This window comes from Hippoglossus stenolepis, chromosome 13 (genome assembly GCF_022539355.2).
Source record: "Hippoglossus stenolepis isolate QCI-W04-F060 chromosome 13, HSTE1.2, whole genome shotgun sequence".
In the NCBI taxonomy this organism is placed as follows: domain Eukaryota; kingdom Metazoa; phylum Chordata; class Actinopteri; order Pleuronectiformes; family Pleuronectidae; genus Hippoglossus; species Hippoglossus stenolepis.
In genome coordinates, this window is record NC_061495.1 from 1,746,044 (window position 1) to 1,763,900 (window position 17,857).

The 17,857-nt window shown below is 47.4% G+C and overlaps 1 protein-coding gene across 1 annotated transcript; it reads left to right on the top strand.

The window, feature by feature from the left end:
* Positions 1–9,767: 9,767 nt before the first annotated feature.
* Positions 9,768–17,609, top strand: tnfsf11 (TNF superfamily member 11). Its single transcript, XM_035175605.2, has 4 exons — positions 9,768–10,046; positions 11,730–11,765; positions 14,509–14,635; positions 15,170–17,609. The coding sequence occupies exons 1-4, from the start codon at positions 9,846–9,848 to the stop codon at positions 15,598–15,600; spliced, it is 795 nt and encodes a 264-aa protein (XP_035031496.1). The 5' UTR covers positions 9,768–9,845; the 3' UTR covers positions 15,601–17,609.
* The last annotated feature ends 248 nt before the right edge of the window (positions 17,610–17,857 follow it).

Genomic DNA, 17,857 nt, shown 5'->3' on the forward strand with positions numbered 1-17,857 from the left:
TGCAGTATATTTAGCAGATACTTCATGTGAAATGCAGGACTTGTAATATCTTGGATTTCATTTCTCTAATTGAACTAAAGCCTCTGAGCTCTTCTTCTTTCTTAAACTTCTCTGATGATTCACTCGGTTAATTCAGCATTGACGCAACCTGAGGAAACCTGAAAATAGTCATCAATTTCAGCAGAAAACTTCACCACATCAAAGTTTCCCCGTCAGAGAAACACGGAGGATTAAACCTCTTCTGTTTCTCTGTCGTCTGCTCGTAAATGTGAAGATGAAGGAGAACGCTGACTTCAGGGATTCGCTCCGAGCGATTAAAGGCTTGGTTTACCAGCCGAGGATAATTCTGCTCTTTACTGTTACCTGTGCTGCAGGTGCCAAAGGAAACAGGGGATGTGTGAGCCGGTCTCAATAACAGTGCTACACAGGCCCTGATTACACCGCAGCCACACAAAACAGCCATTGTTGCCGTGTGATTAAACTGTGCCACACAGGAACAAATGTGTGATGAGGTCATGTTCTCTACGAGGCACCTGTCAGCATGCAGCTCCGTGTGTGGTGGATAAATGGAGGTGTGTGTCTGTCATGGAGGCAGAGGAGAGTGGGAGGGAGGTGTGGATTCCTAATTGCTGGTTGTTTCGTGATACAGGAGGCGAAGAATGTCTGACGAGCACATCTCTGATCTCCTGAGCGGCAACGAGCCTGTCGACAGGAGGCCTCCAGATGCAGCCTTACATGGAGACGCAGCTGCCTCAGGCTGTGGGCGACCTGACCTGAGTGACATCTTCAGAGCAGGCTTCAAATTAGGGGGATAAGAGGGTGTGTGGGTGTGTGCACGGAGATAGAGATCTCTGCAAAGAGAGAAAGAAGAAAAAATAAAGAGCGGGGTTACTGAGAAAAACAGAACGAGTGGGATTTCCTGTTTCTGAGCGACATCTTTCATCCCACTGAGTCAGATTGTCAGATTGTGAGACAAAGGCCAAAGAGGCTAATGTTGTAAAGCTAATTCTGTCAAATCAGGCGGCAGGATGTATTTTATTTTAAGACGTCTCATTCATGCTATTGTCTTATTTATCATATTTGAAATATGCGTCATTCATTATTTTCTTGGCTGGACCGCGCCCAGGGATGCAGCAGTGAGGTAAAAGTAAAAATAAATGGGGAAAGTCCCGTCACTGAACCGATGCGGGTACAAACCAAAAACATTTCAACATGCACGGGGCATTTTAAGTGAAAACTTTAGAACATGGTCACTGTGATTGGTTTATTATTGATGCAGAGCGACAACGAGCAAGTAAAGAATCAGTGTGTTGCTAATGCAGAGCGAGAGAAGCTCAAGGTTCACTCAGTAAAGTATGACCCAATCAGTTTATATTTCCTGTCTGCGAAAAACAATCAACCTTCCTCCGTGACCTTGGGGAAAGTTGCTAAACTAAAGAATCTCAACTAACTAGTTTTCAGCTGCTTCACACAAGATCAAGAAAATGAAAATGAAAACAATAATGAGAACCTGAGCTCATCAGGTCTCAAATTACAAAGTGCTTCACAAGGCAACAATTAAAACAAATCATAATCATTAGAATCAGAGAATAGTTATAAAAGTTAAATTAGAATTCAAGTCAAATCCGGAAAGCCCCTCCAATCATTTTACATCTATTTTAAAGTTAGTTTAGTTTAATTTATCAAATCTTCTGTCTCATTTACTTGATTTTATATGTTTTTATATTGATATTTATATTTATTGTTGCACTACTTTCTTTTTATCCATCCATGATAACAGCCTCTGTCCCGTCTTTAATGTGCTATGGAAAAAGATTATATGAGTAACATAATAATAATAATAATCATCATCATTATCATCATGATAATACATTCTATTCATTTGCAAGTTTAAAAATACTCAAAGACACTTTCAGGATTAGACAAAATGCAGACAGATACAAAGAACTAGAATATAAATATAAGATACATGTCATAATCAAACATTAAAAGCAGATCGATTTTGAGCAGTTTTAAATCTGAGGTGGACGTAATATTTTAATGACATTTCATGAAACAAATAAAAACAAAACCCATATCACACCAGTGTATGAGGAGTAATAATCCCAGTCATGGATCAAAGCCTCTCCGGTGAACTCTGATTCCTTAATGCAGCCATAAACATCATCATGGGCGCGCACAGTTATTATTTTATGACAATTATCTCCACGTGATAAAACCCTCGGCTCCTCTTCTTGTCTGAGGCAGATAGGTTATCGCCTCGTGTCCCGGAGCTGCTGAGGAAGTGTCCAGTGGGCGAGTGACACAGACAAACTGATATTTGCATCACGTCAGCTGATGCTGCAACTGACCACGGCTGAGTGAGTGTCCGGGAGGAAACTCGTAGAGGACCACGACCACGGAATCAAACATTACGACAGATCCACAGAGGAGAAGCCACAGGAATGTAAGACACACACGTCACACACACACACGTCACACACAGTCACACACACACACACACACACATTATCGTCTCTACAAGCCGTGCATTGCAGTTATTGTGCAGAAAACCATCAGTCAGCAATAAAGTGAGACAGACCGGGGCCCGATGAGAGCACCCCCCCCTCAGGCTGTTCATCGGCAGGGTGGGTTGATGTGTTTGCCACACAACACAGACACACACACACACACACACACACACACACACACTTGTCCCTAGCCCCTAAACCTAACCTAAACCAAATCTTAACCCTCTAGCAACTCTTTGAATTTGAGGGGACAAAGTCAAAATGTCCTCACAATGATGGTATTGAACCAATATTGACCCTCAAAACAAAAGACACACACGCACACACACACACTGTCTCTGGCATAAGATAGGCTTGGTGCACCCCCCCCTGCTGACATCACTTCCCTCCCAACAGCAACAAACGCAGGGGTTGTTGGGAGAGTCCACTGGATGAGGGAGGGGGGCTGTTGAGTCAAGCACATGGAATCTGTGATACTGAGCTGGGCTTTGTGTTGCTGAGGGGAAAACCAGCTACATCATCGTCTTCTGTTGACTCCGGTTCTCTGAAGAACTTCTCCTTTGTGTCTCCTCTTTGTTCCCGATGCTCCTCCTCCCATCAGACTAATAGGTGTGAGCGGCTCCCGAGCCAAAGGGCCTGAATCACGGAGGTGTGAGGTCACGCCGGATGACGTACGCCGCCCGTAGCGTCCGGAGCGATGAGGCGCGTTGCCGCTTCCAGCTTCCAACATCAAAGCTGATTGAGAAATGACGTTTCCTCCCGGAGCCGGGGATCAGATGTTGTTGGGCGGCGGCGGCGGCGGCAGCTCGGCAGGATCCTCACGATACGACTGTTCCCCGACACTGAAAACGTTCATCCAGTGGAAAATCAAATTGCTCAAAACCTTTCTGCAAATTGGAAAACATGGAAAGTATTTCCCCCCCACAACATCCAACTTTCCCCTGGATTCGTGAAAGACGGGTATTTAAGTAATTTTACATGACGCAGCTCCACCACCTGCACCTTGTCTGGATTTAAAACGCATTACTGTAGCTGAACGTTTTGTTTATGCTAAGCTACTTAATGAGCCACTTATTTCCTGTTACGTCTGGAACATCCTGTTTTCGACCGCGCTGCCCTGACGTGACCTCACAGGCCTTCGGATGAGTTCACCTCGTGCTGACATCATGCTCCTCACGTCTTCTTCGTATCTCAAACACCATTTTACTCCTGGTTCTATGAAAACTCATTCTTTAACTTTCTGCTCTTGATCCATCCATCCTTTAGCCATGTAGCTCAACTGTTTAATTACTTTTAGCTAACTTCAGTTGACAGTCATACCATACTTCTCGCAATTACTTTCAACTATTTAAACTGTTTATTCGCACATTAATGATCCGTTTAAACCTTGATTATCCACTATATGTATTTGAAATGCTAGTGAAATAAGTTGAACTATCTATTTGAACCTTTTGTTCATTTCTTTTCACTTGGGTTCAGTTTGTACTGCTGGTACTTTATAGCCAGTGTACTCTAAGTGGATATACAGTACTTCTAAATTTGATCATACATCTTTTAAAGTACCTCCCTGGAGAAGTATTTTAATCCCTTATTCAAAAACAGATCAGATATCTCTGTGTGCTGTTTTCGCTGATGTCACGGCAACAGAAGTTGTGGTGGACTTCCTTAATCCTGTTGACTTTACGATTGAGGTCAGCACCATAATGAAAGATCCCACAGAGTCACCGCTCGTCTTTCAGGACCTGAGCGCAGCGGCACCCGGGACATTTCCCTGCTATTGTGAGGCTGTTTCCAGGGGCGACCACACAGTGATGCTGCAGCCGCGAGGGCGTGAAATCGGCAGGTATTCACAATACCTCCGACAGTTTGGCTCCCGGGGCAACGGTGACCCTGTAAAGTATCAGCGTGGGAGCGAGGGAAGGAGGCGTTGAGGAAAGAGAGCGAGAGATAAGAGCTCACGGGAGGGAACAGCTGAATCATGTTGAAATTATGAGTGTTTATCTGAAACCAGTTGGAACAGAGCAGGGGTGGAAATATCGGAGTCAAGAGGTTCCACTGGTGTTTCCCAAAGACCAACAGCTCTGTTGTGACTGTGGTGATTGGAAACAGCAGCTGGTGCTCGGTGGACCTGGTAACGTGGTAAATAGCATTAGGTATTATCTGTGGACGAGAGCAGCGAGCGTCTGACTCACAGAAACAACAAGCGTCCCTCAGCTGGTGAACTCTCTTGTTCCCACCCTGGAGGAAGAGAAAACAGCCAGGGCGAGTTTTCGCTGTTTAATTGAAGTCGTGTTGCTTCATCTGCTGTTGTGTCTGCGCTCATCGTTCTGTCTGATTACACCCACTGCTGTATTGACTCAGGTGTGTGCGTACGTTTCTGGCTGTGACGGACGGCTCATTCGTGAGGAAACATCTTGACGTCTTGCTTCCTCCACACCCACGGCCACCTTGGCGATGACAGTGCGGTCTGCGCCCTCGGGCCGGCGCCAGCCCACTTTGATGTGGCCGCAGAGAGGAAGGGGAGGTCAGGTCCCGGAGATCCTGACATGGTCAACTGAATGAGAAGTGGGTTCTGCTGATGTCATCGTCAGTGCTGCCCAAGACTTTGTGCTCTTTCTCCATCGCTGCGCTCGTCCGCATCCTCCTCTTCTTCTTTCTCAGCCTCGGTCGATGGCAGGAAAACTGGCAACGAAGAACCTGAATGAATGCGTCACCAAAGAGAGGCAAGGTTCAGGGCAGAACCTTTAAAGGTCGTCCAAGATGTTAAATTTACAAAGCGTGCGTCACTTATTTTCTCATTTGTGCATCTTTGGCTCAATCCACACTCTTCTTCTTCATAAACCTGTGTAAGAAACTCTACCCAGGTCACCACACGTTACACATCGTCACCCGAAAAATCTCCCCACTATGTCTTGTTTGGCCAGTCGGCCATGTGATGTAAGATGGAGGGATGAGAGGAAGACGGGGGGCGAAGAGGAAGGAGGGTGACAGGACGTAGGAGCTCTGGGCGAGCGCTGACAGACTCACTGTTTAACCTTGGACTAAGTGTGGTGTGGGGGGCTCCGAGCGGGGGAGCGACATCTGTGTTCACACGTGTTTTAAACAGTTAAAGATTCACTGAGCGAATGTCGGTTTGTGGGAGTGCACACAACATACATGTTAGCGTGAGTCTTATTTTTAGCCGTGTTAGCATCGTGGGTGAAGTTCGTCAGTGGGCGGACTCAAACAGCTCAACAACTACGTGGATGGTTGCCCATCGACTTTGGTAAAGATATGCATGACCTCAGATTTTTCCTACAGCGCCACCTTCAGGTCAAAGTTTTCACTTATTCTATTTGTCAGACATGCATGGTTCCCAAAGGATGAACCCGGACTTTCCTACGAGCGCCACCTCGAGGGTTTGTGTGAAATGTCCCGACAAGTAGAGACAATGGAGCACAAATAGGTCTTAAACCCTGCCTCCTCCATGTTAGCAGACGGGACATGGACCGTACAAAAGGTCAAGCAGGACCTCGATACCACAGCTCCATCCCCCGATCACTACTGCACAGACTGTGGGGCTGAATTATGTTATTGCCACCAGATGGCAGTGTTCGTGTCGGGGATATTTGGGCTTCATTTGTAGATGGTGGGAGGAAGTGAACACATGCTGTTGATCTTTGTTTACACTCTATTGTATTGACGTGAAATCTTACTCCCTCCCAGATGAACATGTACTCTGAACTTTGTTGATTCCTCGAGTATCATCATCAGGTCAAAAGATAATAATCTGTCCATTTTATAAAGGAATAAATTCAATGATATGTGACAAAAGCTCAATTAAGTCACTGACATCAACCTCGGCAGGCGTGGTCACGTGACCCCTCCCCCCGCTTGTTCCCACGCGCTGCCACTCCAGAGGAAATCCAAGGAGCGCCACAAGTCTACGTACAGATAAATCCTCCACTGAGATGCAACCCTGGTCGTGTCACTTGTCGTTTTAGCGTGTTTCCCTGTGCACGGCCCAGAAGAGGCTGCTTTGATCGTGCGTTCGGGCCGACGCTCCCACACACACCAGCTGAAACAGGATCTGCCTAATGGTCTGGAATATCCCTGTTTGGGCCGATCATTGCTCCCCTTTTCTTTTCAAATGTGTAGTTTTGATAAAACCGCAGGACGGTGTGATGTGACTGGAGAGGTGGCGGTGGCGGAGGGGGAGGGGTGTAAACATTGGGGTTGCTATGGAGGCGGGGGAGAAGTGTGTGTGTGTGTGTGTGTGTGTGTGTGTGTGTGTGTGTGTGTGACTTGAAATGACCTTCTCACCACAGAGGATGTGGGAGCGAGGGAGAAAGACGATTCTCTGCTCTTTGTGCCGTGAGCAGATAAAAGAAACCAGTAAAAAGTAGTGGAAAAAACTCTGGGCTGGTTCTACCTTAGATGTTCCACGTCCGACTGGAGCGTGAGGATTCCTGAGGAACCCTGTGGTTGTTTCAAACACTAATGCAACAGCTGTGCCCAGGATCCGTGCCATCGAGCACTTATGCCAGGCTGCAGCTTCAACCATATCCTCATATTTGGCTTCTTTAATTCCTGCATTTCCACCCTTCTGGTTTCAAAACAGGCTGAATCCAGTGGAAACACGCTGGTTTCTCTCTGAAGCTGAAATAGCCGAGCGGCACCGTGTTCACCGTGACTCCACAGTCCCTGAACCTTCACCCTTGACCTCAACTCCTCAGACGAGACAAGTGTGAGGTTTAGGGTGAGTTCGAGGTCACGGTTAACTCGGAATGCTCTTAAAAACCAGAGATAATCCGCTGCTCATAACACTGGAAGAGTTGGCCGGTGGCAAAGGTAAACACCCTGTCTCAAGTTTTATCTTTGCACGCTGTTACACGGGCACGTTTGTATTCATCTCTCTCTCTCTCCACTTCTACTTTACCTCTCTTCACCCTTTCTCATTCATGCTTGCTCTCCTCTTTCCTTCCTTCTCCTCTCCCTGCAGCTACAGGGCTTTTGGCGGCCTGTCATCATCTGAACCAGGATCAGGTTCCACTCGCTGGCAGCTGCATGCAGCACAACACAGGGGCATGGAGAGGGTCCAGACACTCTCTCCCTGTGCACGCGTGAGGAGCGAGCAAATTACGAATAAAAGTGCAACGCAACCCAAACACACGTTAACCTGCAAGTCTGCACAACGCTGCCTGCGTTCTTTTCTGCCGCAGCATCGAGCTTCTGGAGTCCTGGAGGAAAATTGCTGAGGGCACAGGAAACCCACAGCTAAACTCACATTCTCACGGTGTAGTAATGACCCCTGGCTGAGAGGAGAGCACTTCATGGTACCACATCCACAGCTGAGGCCAAGATCAGGCCACGGCCAGCCAAGAGCGGGAGGTCGCTGGAGCCGTGACACGGGTTCAAAAGGTCTCCCGGGAAAACAGGAGGTCTGCATCCTCGCTGTGTTCGCTCTGCACCAACGTCAGCAGAAAGTTCTGGCCGGGCTCAGGCTCCAGTTCTCGCTCGACGATTCAGAAGCAAAACATCCAAAGAGGCAGTTCTATAGAAATGTTGTAAAAAAACGAGCACAAGAGTGAGAGTGAGGGGAGAATGTGGTTGTACTACTACATAACCAAAATCATGTGTGTGGTTTCATGAAGTTAGAAAGCCCATAATGATGGAGTATTAAATGATTGTAGCGCCATGAGGTTTGATGGTTTTGGGTGGGGGTTGGGTGTAGGGGGTGGGGGGCACATATAAAAAGACAGCTTTCTCCCATGAACTCCTCTGGCACCTAGAAATTCACTTGGATTTCGCAAACTCACCAAACCTACTACAACCCCCTCTCTCCTATTGTCACCGCTTCTCCCTAAAATAACTCGTGTTGCTAAAGGAGGCTGATTTTCTGCTGGGCTTTCAAACACCACGCTGTTGTTCTGCTGGCAGCGGGGAAACGGCCGAGGTCAGGGAGGTCGAGCGGGAGCCGCTGCCGTGTTTAGATGCTGCAACAGCCACGATATGTGACCGCGGGCCTGAGTGTGGACACTCGGCCTTAATGAGGTGGTCTAGTTTTACCGTGTGACAGTATCTTATTGTACATTTGTGAAGAATGTACATGTAAGCGGACTATAATGGGAGATGTGAATTAATAGCATCATGCTGTTTGTTTTTCTCGGAGGTTGAAGCTGTGACACAGAGTTTCCGTTCCAGCGACAGAGGACACAGCGATTCTTCTCAGTCCTCTGAAGCTGTATTATTCAATATCTTAACGATGGATACGATGATGAAAGTTTCACTCACACACAAATAAATCCACAGGGAGTGAATCACCTGACTCTGCAGGCCGACGCCGTCCAGAGGAATCGTGACCACAACTTTTTGATTTGATGAAGAAATCAAAAAGGTATTCTAAAATCTGAAAGCAGCAGAACATTTTTATTTCCCTTAAAAACTCATAGGGAAGTAGATCTGTATCTGTAGGTGGAATACTACATTGACCTACATATTAACTGATTTATTAATAGTTTATTGATTTTTGTATGAAAGTAGTCTCCAGTTAAATATTATTTTTTGTATTTGATTATATTATTTATTGTGTTTGTTGTAGTTAGGGATGATGATGATGATTGTTATTATGAGTATTAGTGTCACTATTAATATTAAAATTAGTCTTAGTTTTAGTAATAGTAATATAATTAGTACTACTACCAGTAACAGCTGCAGTTGTAGTAGTAGAAATGTGATGATGATTGTTATTATCATTATTATTAGGCTAGTAGTAGTAGTAGTAGTTGTTGTAGTAATATTAATAGTAGTAGTAATTATTATTATTATTTGTAGTATTAGCCTGTTATTAGTAGTAGTAGTAGTATGATTTTTATCATAATCAATAATTGTATTAGGATGATGATTAGTATTACTAGTAGTAGACTAGTCCTAGTAGTAGTATAGTAGTAGTAATATTACCAGTATCATTAACAACATGTGGTTGTTTTTGTATGTTGTAAACTTTTATTATGTTTTCCTGCAGTGCATCTGAACACTAAACCTCCGTGCGTGTGTGTGCGTGTGTTTGCGTGCGTGTGTGTGTGCGTGCGTGTGTGTGTGTGTGTGTGTCACCGCTCTGTGCACGCGCAGAAGGGGGTGGACTACGTGTGAGGGAGCGCGCTTCACCTGTGTGCGCTCCGTCGCTGCGCGCGGCTGAGAACCGCTGGATCGCTGTGATTGGCTGCAGCGGGGGAGCGCGCAGCTCCAGCCCACCCACCGCTGGGTATAGAGCCCGTGAGCGTGTCCGTGGCTCCTCGCTTCCTCGCACACAGTCTGGGATCTGGCCCCGGGGCTGAACGGCACACAGCGCGCATCATGGCAGCTACGCACGGCGAGTACAGAGGCTACCTGCGGAACACCGTGGACATGGAGTCGGGGCAGCACCGCTTCCACCCGGTGCAGAGCTCGGAGCCCACCTACCGGCCGCTGCTGTTCGGGACCCTCGCCGTTATGGGATTGCTTCAGGTGGCGTCCAGCGTGGCGATCTTATTACACCTGACCGGGTACCTGCAAGAGGTGAGCTCCGCGTGACTCCGTGCGCAGACACACCGTCGAGCGTGCGCGGTAAAAGCTCTGGTTCTGTGCGTAAACCGTGCGTAAAAGATGTTCGATTCAGTTTTATAGCGCCATAAAATGTCCGATAGGCTCCGCAGCAGCTCCCGGTGGAGTGTAGGGGTGGGGGGGTGTTTCAGGAGTTTAGTGTTATTGTTTTCTTCAGGATCCAAAACAAGAAAATACAAGTTTTATGGGACAAAGTTTCCTGCGCTGCGCAAGAACACGTCCCCCCCCCCTCCCCCTCCTCCCTCCTCTCTGTGAAACTCAGATACCATCTGAAGAAGCTCCGGTGAAAGTTTCCACACTTTAGAAAAGATGTGTTTTTATTGCAGCTCGACTTAAAGCAACATGTCCCCGGTGAAGTGTCCACGCCTCAGTCCTGCGACATGTTTGTAGAGTGCAGATGTTTTCACTTGAGAATCCACAGGCTGCACCGTCTCATGCTCGCGTTGTGTTTACACCCCCGTCCCGGGCTTCGATCTGTAATTTACAGCCTGCGTGTCACAAGCTGTAAACTCGGGAGCATAAGCAGAGCCCTGGTCCAGGACTCGTGGAGACGGTCTGGAGGAGTCCAGGACTCAAGTGTGAGATAGTATCAGCTCTGCAGGCTCCGTTGCTTTGTGTCAGCTCATGTGTGAGGCTGCTTCCTCTCTGACCCGGTGAAATAACATTTACATTTCTGCCCCAGTTGTTTCTGTAACTTTGTGGTGTTTCTCTTCCACAGTTGAATTATTGTCTTGTTTCAATAAGCCCAGAGAAGCGAGCACGTCCCTGCTGTCAGGAGGCATTAAGTTCACCTGGGTGCATCTCTCTCTCTCTGTGTGTGTGTCTCACATTTCTCTGTTGGTTTGGTTTGTGGTGGCAGTCGGTCGTGTCCTGGATGAGAGGACAGAAAGACTCTACAAGAGCAGGAGAGAGACAAGTTCAGAGAAATATAATAAGTATAATATCAGTGCAGTAAATACATGCATGTGGGGATGTGAGGTGAAGAGGGACGTCGATCTAAACCATCAGGAGTGCTCCTCAGATGTCCAGGTGGCTCAGACTCTCACATGCTCCTCGTTCTGAACTCAACCACATCTGCATGTTTGCACTTTGTTCACGAGTCTGAGGCAGCGAACCGTCCTCGTCTTCCCCCGACACCTGCACAGCGTCCTGGAGATGGAGAGCTGGAGTCTGCGCCGCTCCCCGGCCTGCGCAGGAATGTGCTGAGTTTAAAAACCCTGGAAACTGAGGAACACGCAGAGTGTGGTTTCATTGTTGTGCGTCGACTTTGTGCGTCGAGCTGCGTGTGCGTGCAGGCATGAAAACCCTGTGGCCCAATGCTTTAATGCGTTTACATTAAATTAGAGACGACGGCCCTGCAAATCAGAACCAGCACTCGGGCCCCCGAAAGGCTGTGACTCTCGCCGGCTGTGGTGACGTGCAGAGTGACACACGGAAAAATCAACCGCCCACTCCCACGCACGCACGCACGCACACACACACACACACACACACACACACACACACATCCAAACTGCTCCTATTATTCCTCCCACCCACACCTCGTCAGGGTGAGCAACACACTGCTCATTAAATATTGCACAACTTTTCTGTATACACAAACAGCTCTCTAACCGTCTCCTGTGTTTCTGTCTCCAGGTGGATTTGTCCACGGCTCCACATCGTCCCATCGAGGTGAGTCTGACCCCCGTTCGACCCCAGACAACAGCACAACACACACTGACAGTCCACACAGATATTTAATAGGTTTCCTTCCTACTTTGACGTTCTGGAGACAAGTTATTAATCACCTGGAGGTCAGAGGTCAACGCTCTGAGACACGGTGTCTGTAACGGAGCAGTTATGTTTCCAAAAGCAGCAGAAATAAATAAACCAAAGTTGCACTGACAGATGTTATGGTCTCCCCACGGGCGCGTTGCATCAGTGCATACCACAGCTTCTGTGGAGCAGGCTCCGAACCCGAGGTGGTCACGCCGGCCGGGACGAGGTGGGAGCACGGCAGGAACAGCACCTTTCTGTCCGCGATCAAAGGCCAAACAACTTATCGTAGCTGGGATGTTTCTCGCCACACGTTTGATTAATCGTGACTCGGGGCAGAAAGTAGTTTACTGCATCTGCTGCCACTGAGTCACTCGCTGGCGTCCGCGGTTGCTGAGAGTTCCTGTGATGATCAACAGTAGCATGAGAGCCTTAAACACGAGTTCATAATTGTTGAAGACATTTTCTTTCCTCTCATCCTCTGTTTGATTTGCAGAACAAAAGCGAAATCCATCCAGGAAGTGAAATAACAGAGAATAAAAGGGCTGCTTTGCTTTACTGGTGTTTGGTTTCCCATTATGCTCTCGTACCCTTTGAAATGCTGTATTTGTGTTTCCCTCCCGGACTTCGTACGCTAACCACCCAGCCTGTGTGGGACGGAGGAGCTCATTGTGTCGTTAGCCCCCGGCTGTTTCCCATGGAGCCCTGGAGACGTGCTGGGAGCTTTATGAGGTGTCAGGGTGACAGGTCCTCTTGGCCCACGTCGTGTTGTGTTAGGGTCGATCCCGAGGCCGCCGCCGCAGCTCTGTGCAGACAGTTCGGGGGATTTACTGGAGAGCAGGCCTCAGTGGACAGCTGTCAGTTCTGCAGATCACAGCTCTTTGGTGCGAGGCAGGATGTGCAGGCCCGACCGGCACCGGGCTGGGCCTGCGGTCAGTGGGAGGGTGTGGTGAGAGGACCAGGAATCAAACCTGGTGCAGATGTTTGAAGCCTGCGGAGGCTGATCTGACGGGTGCATGAAACACAAAGACACAATCTGCTCCGGTGGCCGAGCTTTGAAAGAGAGAGGAGCTTCTAGAGTCTCATCAACAAAACAGAGATGAATGATGAGTGTGGTGCGGAGACAAAGGGCTGAGGTGCAGCCTGCAGCCACTGGTGGTGCAGACTCAAACGTGCACAGCCGCAGTTTGATGCACGTGCATTTCAAGGCAGGCACTTCTCCGTCAGCTCCGCCTGGTACAGGGCGGTTTTTCAATCTGCCACTTTAATTCTAGATCTCACTGGAGGTGAGGACGCTGCCAAGCTGCTGCTACTGTGTTTAAATAATCTCTTCTCTTTCTCGGTTAAAGAGGCATGAAGTGGTCGCACCGCAAATCAGGACGGATCCCACAGTGTCGGGCCAGTAGGGAGCGGGCTCACAATCATTCTGTAGCGTTGGCAAGGCGGCGTTTACCTCGGTCTCCTTCCAGGACGCTGCGCCATAAACATGTTTGTGCAGCAAATAGATTTCGGAGGACAGGCTGCACTTATTATTCTGGGTTTGGGTTGTGAATAAAAACTTGACAGTGAACTTGGCACAGAACAGGTGCAGAGTCACGAAGCTGAAGGTGTAGCTGGGACCAGAGTGTGCAGCAGGGTTTGTGCTCCCGGGCGCTTTGTGTGGTTGGTGCGTCTCCACACTTTACATTTCCCAGTCTTTTTCTTTTTTTTAGCTGTTGGCTCAGAGGGAGACGATGGTGATTCCAGGTTACTTACACTTATTGAACCAGGAGGAAAACTCATGAAACAAGTTCCAACACCTTCAGGATGTGAAAAACACTTTGCCTGAAATGTTGATTTACAGGATTCTTTGGAATCTGCTGCTGACAAAACAAAATGCACACGCACAAAATGTGTTGAAGATTCTTCTGTTGGAGTCTTCTTCTATGCAGAAGACGTTGAACATGTTATTTCACTTGTTCCTGAGATCTCCTGTGTGAGTGTGAGACAGTAATTTGAGGCGAGACACTTACTGATGATCGGATCTTGTGCCAGATTTGGCAGAGAGTTGGCAGCGGGGGTGCAGTTACTGTTTACTTGCTTGGAAACAATGTTTGTCTTCAGAGTATCTGCTCCGTCTTGCCTGAGGAGCGCAGCTCAGACTGCACATGGCGACATCGTGGGCTCTGAACAGAATTAGAACTCGGAGGCTGATTCCAGTCCAGGTCGTGTTTGTGCCAAATCCACGAGGAGCGTAATCGAGCTGAAAGGTTTCACTCACCAGGAGGCCTCGCTGTCACAGCCGCCGGCCTCAGCCTCAACCACACTCGCCAAACACGATGGATGATACACATAGACATGCAGCTCATGTGGGCTCACACACTTTGTCATCAGATACACACACACAGACACACACAGAGCGTTATTGATAGAGACAGAGGAACAAAGCTGTGGTGGAACATGTCTAAATATAAAATAGTGTTACTTTAAGAGAAAGTGCTGGTTATTTGTTGACGTCTCTAAACTGATGTGGGGGGAAGTTTCAAACACACACACACACACACACACACACACACACACACACACACACACACACACACACACACACACACACACTCACGGACCTGCCCTCCCTGCCCTCTCAGTGTGTATTAAATGAGATTCCTGTGTTTTTGTGCAGGAGGTGCAGACGGAGCCGGTGCTGAACGCTCTGAGAGACACGAGGAAAAAAGGACGCTGCAAAACTCCCAAGGAGAGTCTGCCCTCCGCTCATCTGCCAATCAGAACGTACCAGGAGTACTCCAAGAGTGAGTTCACTTCCACACTGAGTCATTAGAAAATAAAGAGACTGTCGGCACCAGCTCGTTGCAACATGTTGGTTTTTACTACTGCAGAGATTAGTTTGTAAGTATTTTTCAGACAGAGGTTTGGCCGTTATATTAAAAAAAACCATCTTGTGATACAGTTAATTATCATTTTAATCGTTAAGAAAACACCTCAGAGGCTCCGCCCACTGCTGATGCTCCTTTGGAAGTTGGGTTGATGGAGAACAGTTGCTTATTTTCACATCCAGCTGTTACAGAGCAACATGAGTATAAATCTGAGTTGTGTCAAGTCCAATATTCAAACTCCATTAATGTTCCCACTTTATATGTTATTATCATGAAAGTATATCATATTTAAACTGAGCATTCCTCATGTTGTAAAGGTGAAGCCTGATTCAGAGTTTGAATAAACGACAGCTGGTGCTGAAGACGTCCTGGGCTTTAGTTTAGTTTGTTGTAAACCAGTGAAAGTTGTGAATGTTCTAACTGAGACCTGCTGCTCTTGTTGCCGTGCAGAGGGCGAACAGGCCATCACCATCGACTGGGACGAGGAGCACGGATACTGCCACAAAATGAGCTACCAGAAGGGCAAGCTGCTGGTGAAGGAGCTGGGCTTCTACTACGTTTACGCCAAGACCTGCTTCCGCTACTACAAGCTCGAGGACAGCAGTCAGCCCGGGAGCCCGCCGGTGGACGTCAGGAACACCCAGCTCATCCAGTACGTCTACCGCGAGAGCATCAAACAGAACAGCAAGGCCATAATGCTGATGAAGACGGGCAGCACCGTGCGCTTGAACAGCACGAGCTATAACATGTACTGCGCCCAGCAGGGCCGCGGCGTGCGGCTGGAGGAGGGAGACACCTTGTTTGTCAACGTGTCCAACGCGTGGATGCTGGACCTGGAGGGAGAAGGGACGTATTTTGGGGCCATAAAGTTGGGTAACTGAAATTTAAAAAAAAAGAAACGTGAGGAGCGGACATGCTACTGAACATTTGATATGCCAAAGAACCACTGTTAGTGATTTACAATGTACAAAGAGTGTGTTTTTTTTTTTTTATTGTACATGTGTTATTGTTGTTGTTTTACATTTGCTCTTCACCAATTAGCCTTGGATTCCTTCATCAGAACATCTAATGGAAACGTAATCACCTCTTAAAACTCGTCGTGCCACTTAGCCCCTCCGACCTTCCCAGAAACCAAACAAGACCTTCAGCCCAAAACACAGCACTGGACTTTTCTTTTCTTTTTTTTGATTGTTTTTAGAGGTTTTTTTTTTTTTTTTTTACAGTTATGCGGTTTGTATTGAGACATTTCAACACATTTCAGTGCAGATTACAACATGTTTGTGCACTAATTAAACAAACCACAGGGGAGCGACCAAGGAAGTGAAGTTTGTTGGCAGGAGAAGTGCAGTGAGAAAGGATTTATCAGTGTTTATTGTTGGATAAAGAACATTTGTAGCTGATGGAGCATCTGCTTGTACTTAGCAGATTATCACAGGATAAAAATAACACGACTTCCAGGCCTGTCTCTGACCCACGGCAGCAAAGACACTGACGCTGAAAGGTTCTGTAAGTGTGAGCGAGGCGATGAGGCGTAACTCGGCAGCAGCGTTTGAAAGGAGCAGTTAGACGGTGGTTTACCTTCCAAACACTTTGGCTACATCCGCGTGACGACTGATCCGTTTGCAAACACACCGGCTCGGCTCCGGATTCACCTGACGTCCAGTTGGAGAGGCGCTCAAACGGGAGAAGTTTGGAAAACCGCTGCCGGTTCAGTTTTCAGTTTCCGCAGCTGAGTTTTAGTCTGAACGAGCAGAAACTGAGACGTGTGGAAACGATGACGAGGGGTCTTTTCGGCCACGTAGCCTTCGCTGATTCGCCAGGCTCCTGTCACGTGACCATCACGTGTACAACACAACACGGAGAATCAATCACAAGTGTTACTGACCCGGTTGTCTTTGCTTACAGCTGTTAAATAGTGTATTGTACCATGATACAACAGTTTGGAGGCGACAGAGATGTTGTTCGTGTAGTTCCTGTGTCCGCTGGCACACGCATGTTCAGTGTATGTGAGTGGTCACGTGATGCGTTTCCAGGTGTTTCAGTGTGGACGCGGATTAAAACTGATTCGGAGCCAAAACGCTCGTGAAGATGCTGTTTTCAGACGAAGACGTCGTCGTGTGGATGTAGCCTTTGACTCTGACGTTGTTTTTTTTTAAAGCAACACAATCAGTTTAACAAGAAGAAAGTTGTGTGTGTGTTTGTTTGTTTGTTTGTTTGTTTGTTTGTCTGTGTGTGAGTGAGTGTGTGTGCTCCAGAGAGTTTCCTGTCTCTAATGAAATCTAACGAGTGGTCTGTTCCTTTCAAGGCGATTTACGCGACAAAGTCATTTTGAACTAAGGAGGAAATGACACGTGTGTGTTATGTTTGTGACGATCACCACGCGATGCAGATAGCTGGACTGTCTGACCACAGCTGACATGAATAGACTCTTCACTAGAGGAACCGAGTTGACTTTGGTTCATCGTTAACTTAAAATTCTGTTTTTCATTTGGCTCTTCACGGAGGCAAATGGGAATATGCACTAAATATTTATTTATTAGCTATAGAAGTACAGCGACGGGTCATTGTTACAGTGACGCCGCCGCTGCAAAAAATCATCTATATTTTATGTCTGTACGACATCCATTACGCAGCACTTAGAGGAAATAGTAGACACGCTTTTTCTTATTAAAACACAGGGGCTTCATTTTAAATTCCATATTTATGTATCTTGATTTTGACAATTCTGTGTGCACTCGCCTAGCCAAAAGCAATATATAAGGATATATTGCTTCTTCTACAAGATTGTAGCAAACCTGTAAGACCTTCATCTGATTTTTGTTTTCCATTCAGTGTTCCTTTTTTATTTATGTTTGTGTACGTTCTAATAAAAAAAAAACTACTTTTGTAACTGTGCTTCACGTGTGGTGACGTTGTCGGGTTCAGCCGCTGTTTGAGGAAAGTCACAGGATGAGTCACCGACCTGCAGCCTAATGGAGCCACAGTCTCTCAACGGCTCTGTGGCCAGAGAGTGAAGTCACGCCGCTCCTGCCCCGGTCAGAGCGAGTCGGGGCCTCGCTGCACAGATCGGTTGTGTAGAGAAACCGCCCACGGCTGCAGCAGACGTGTGCACCGCAACACACACAGCGACCTGCACAA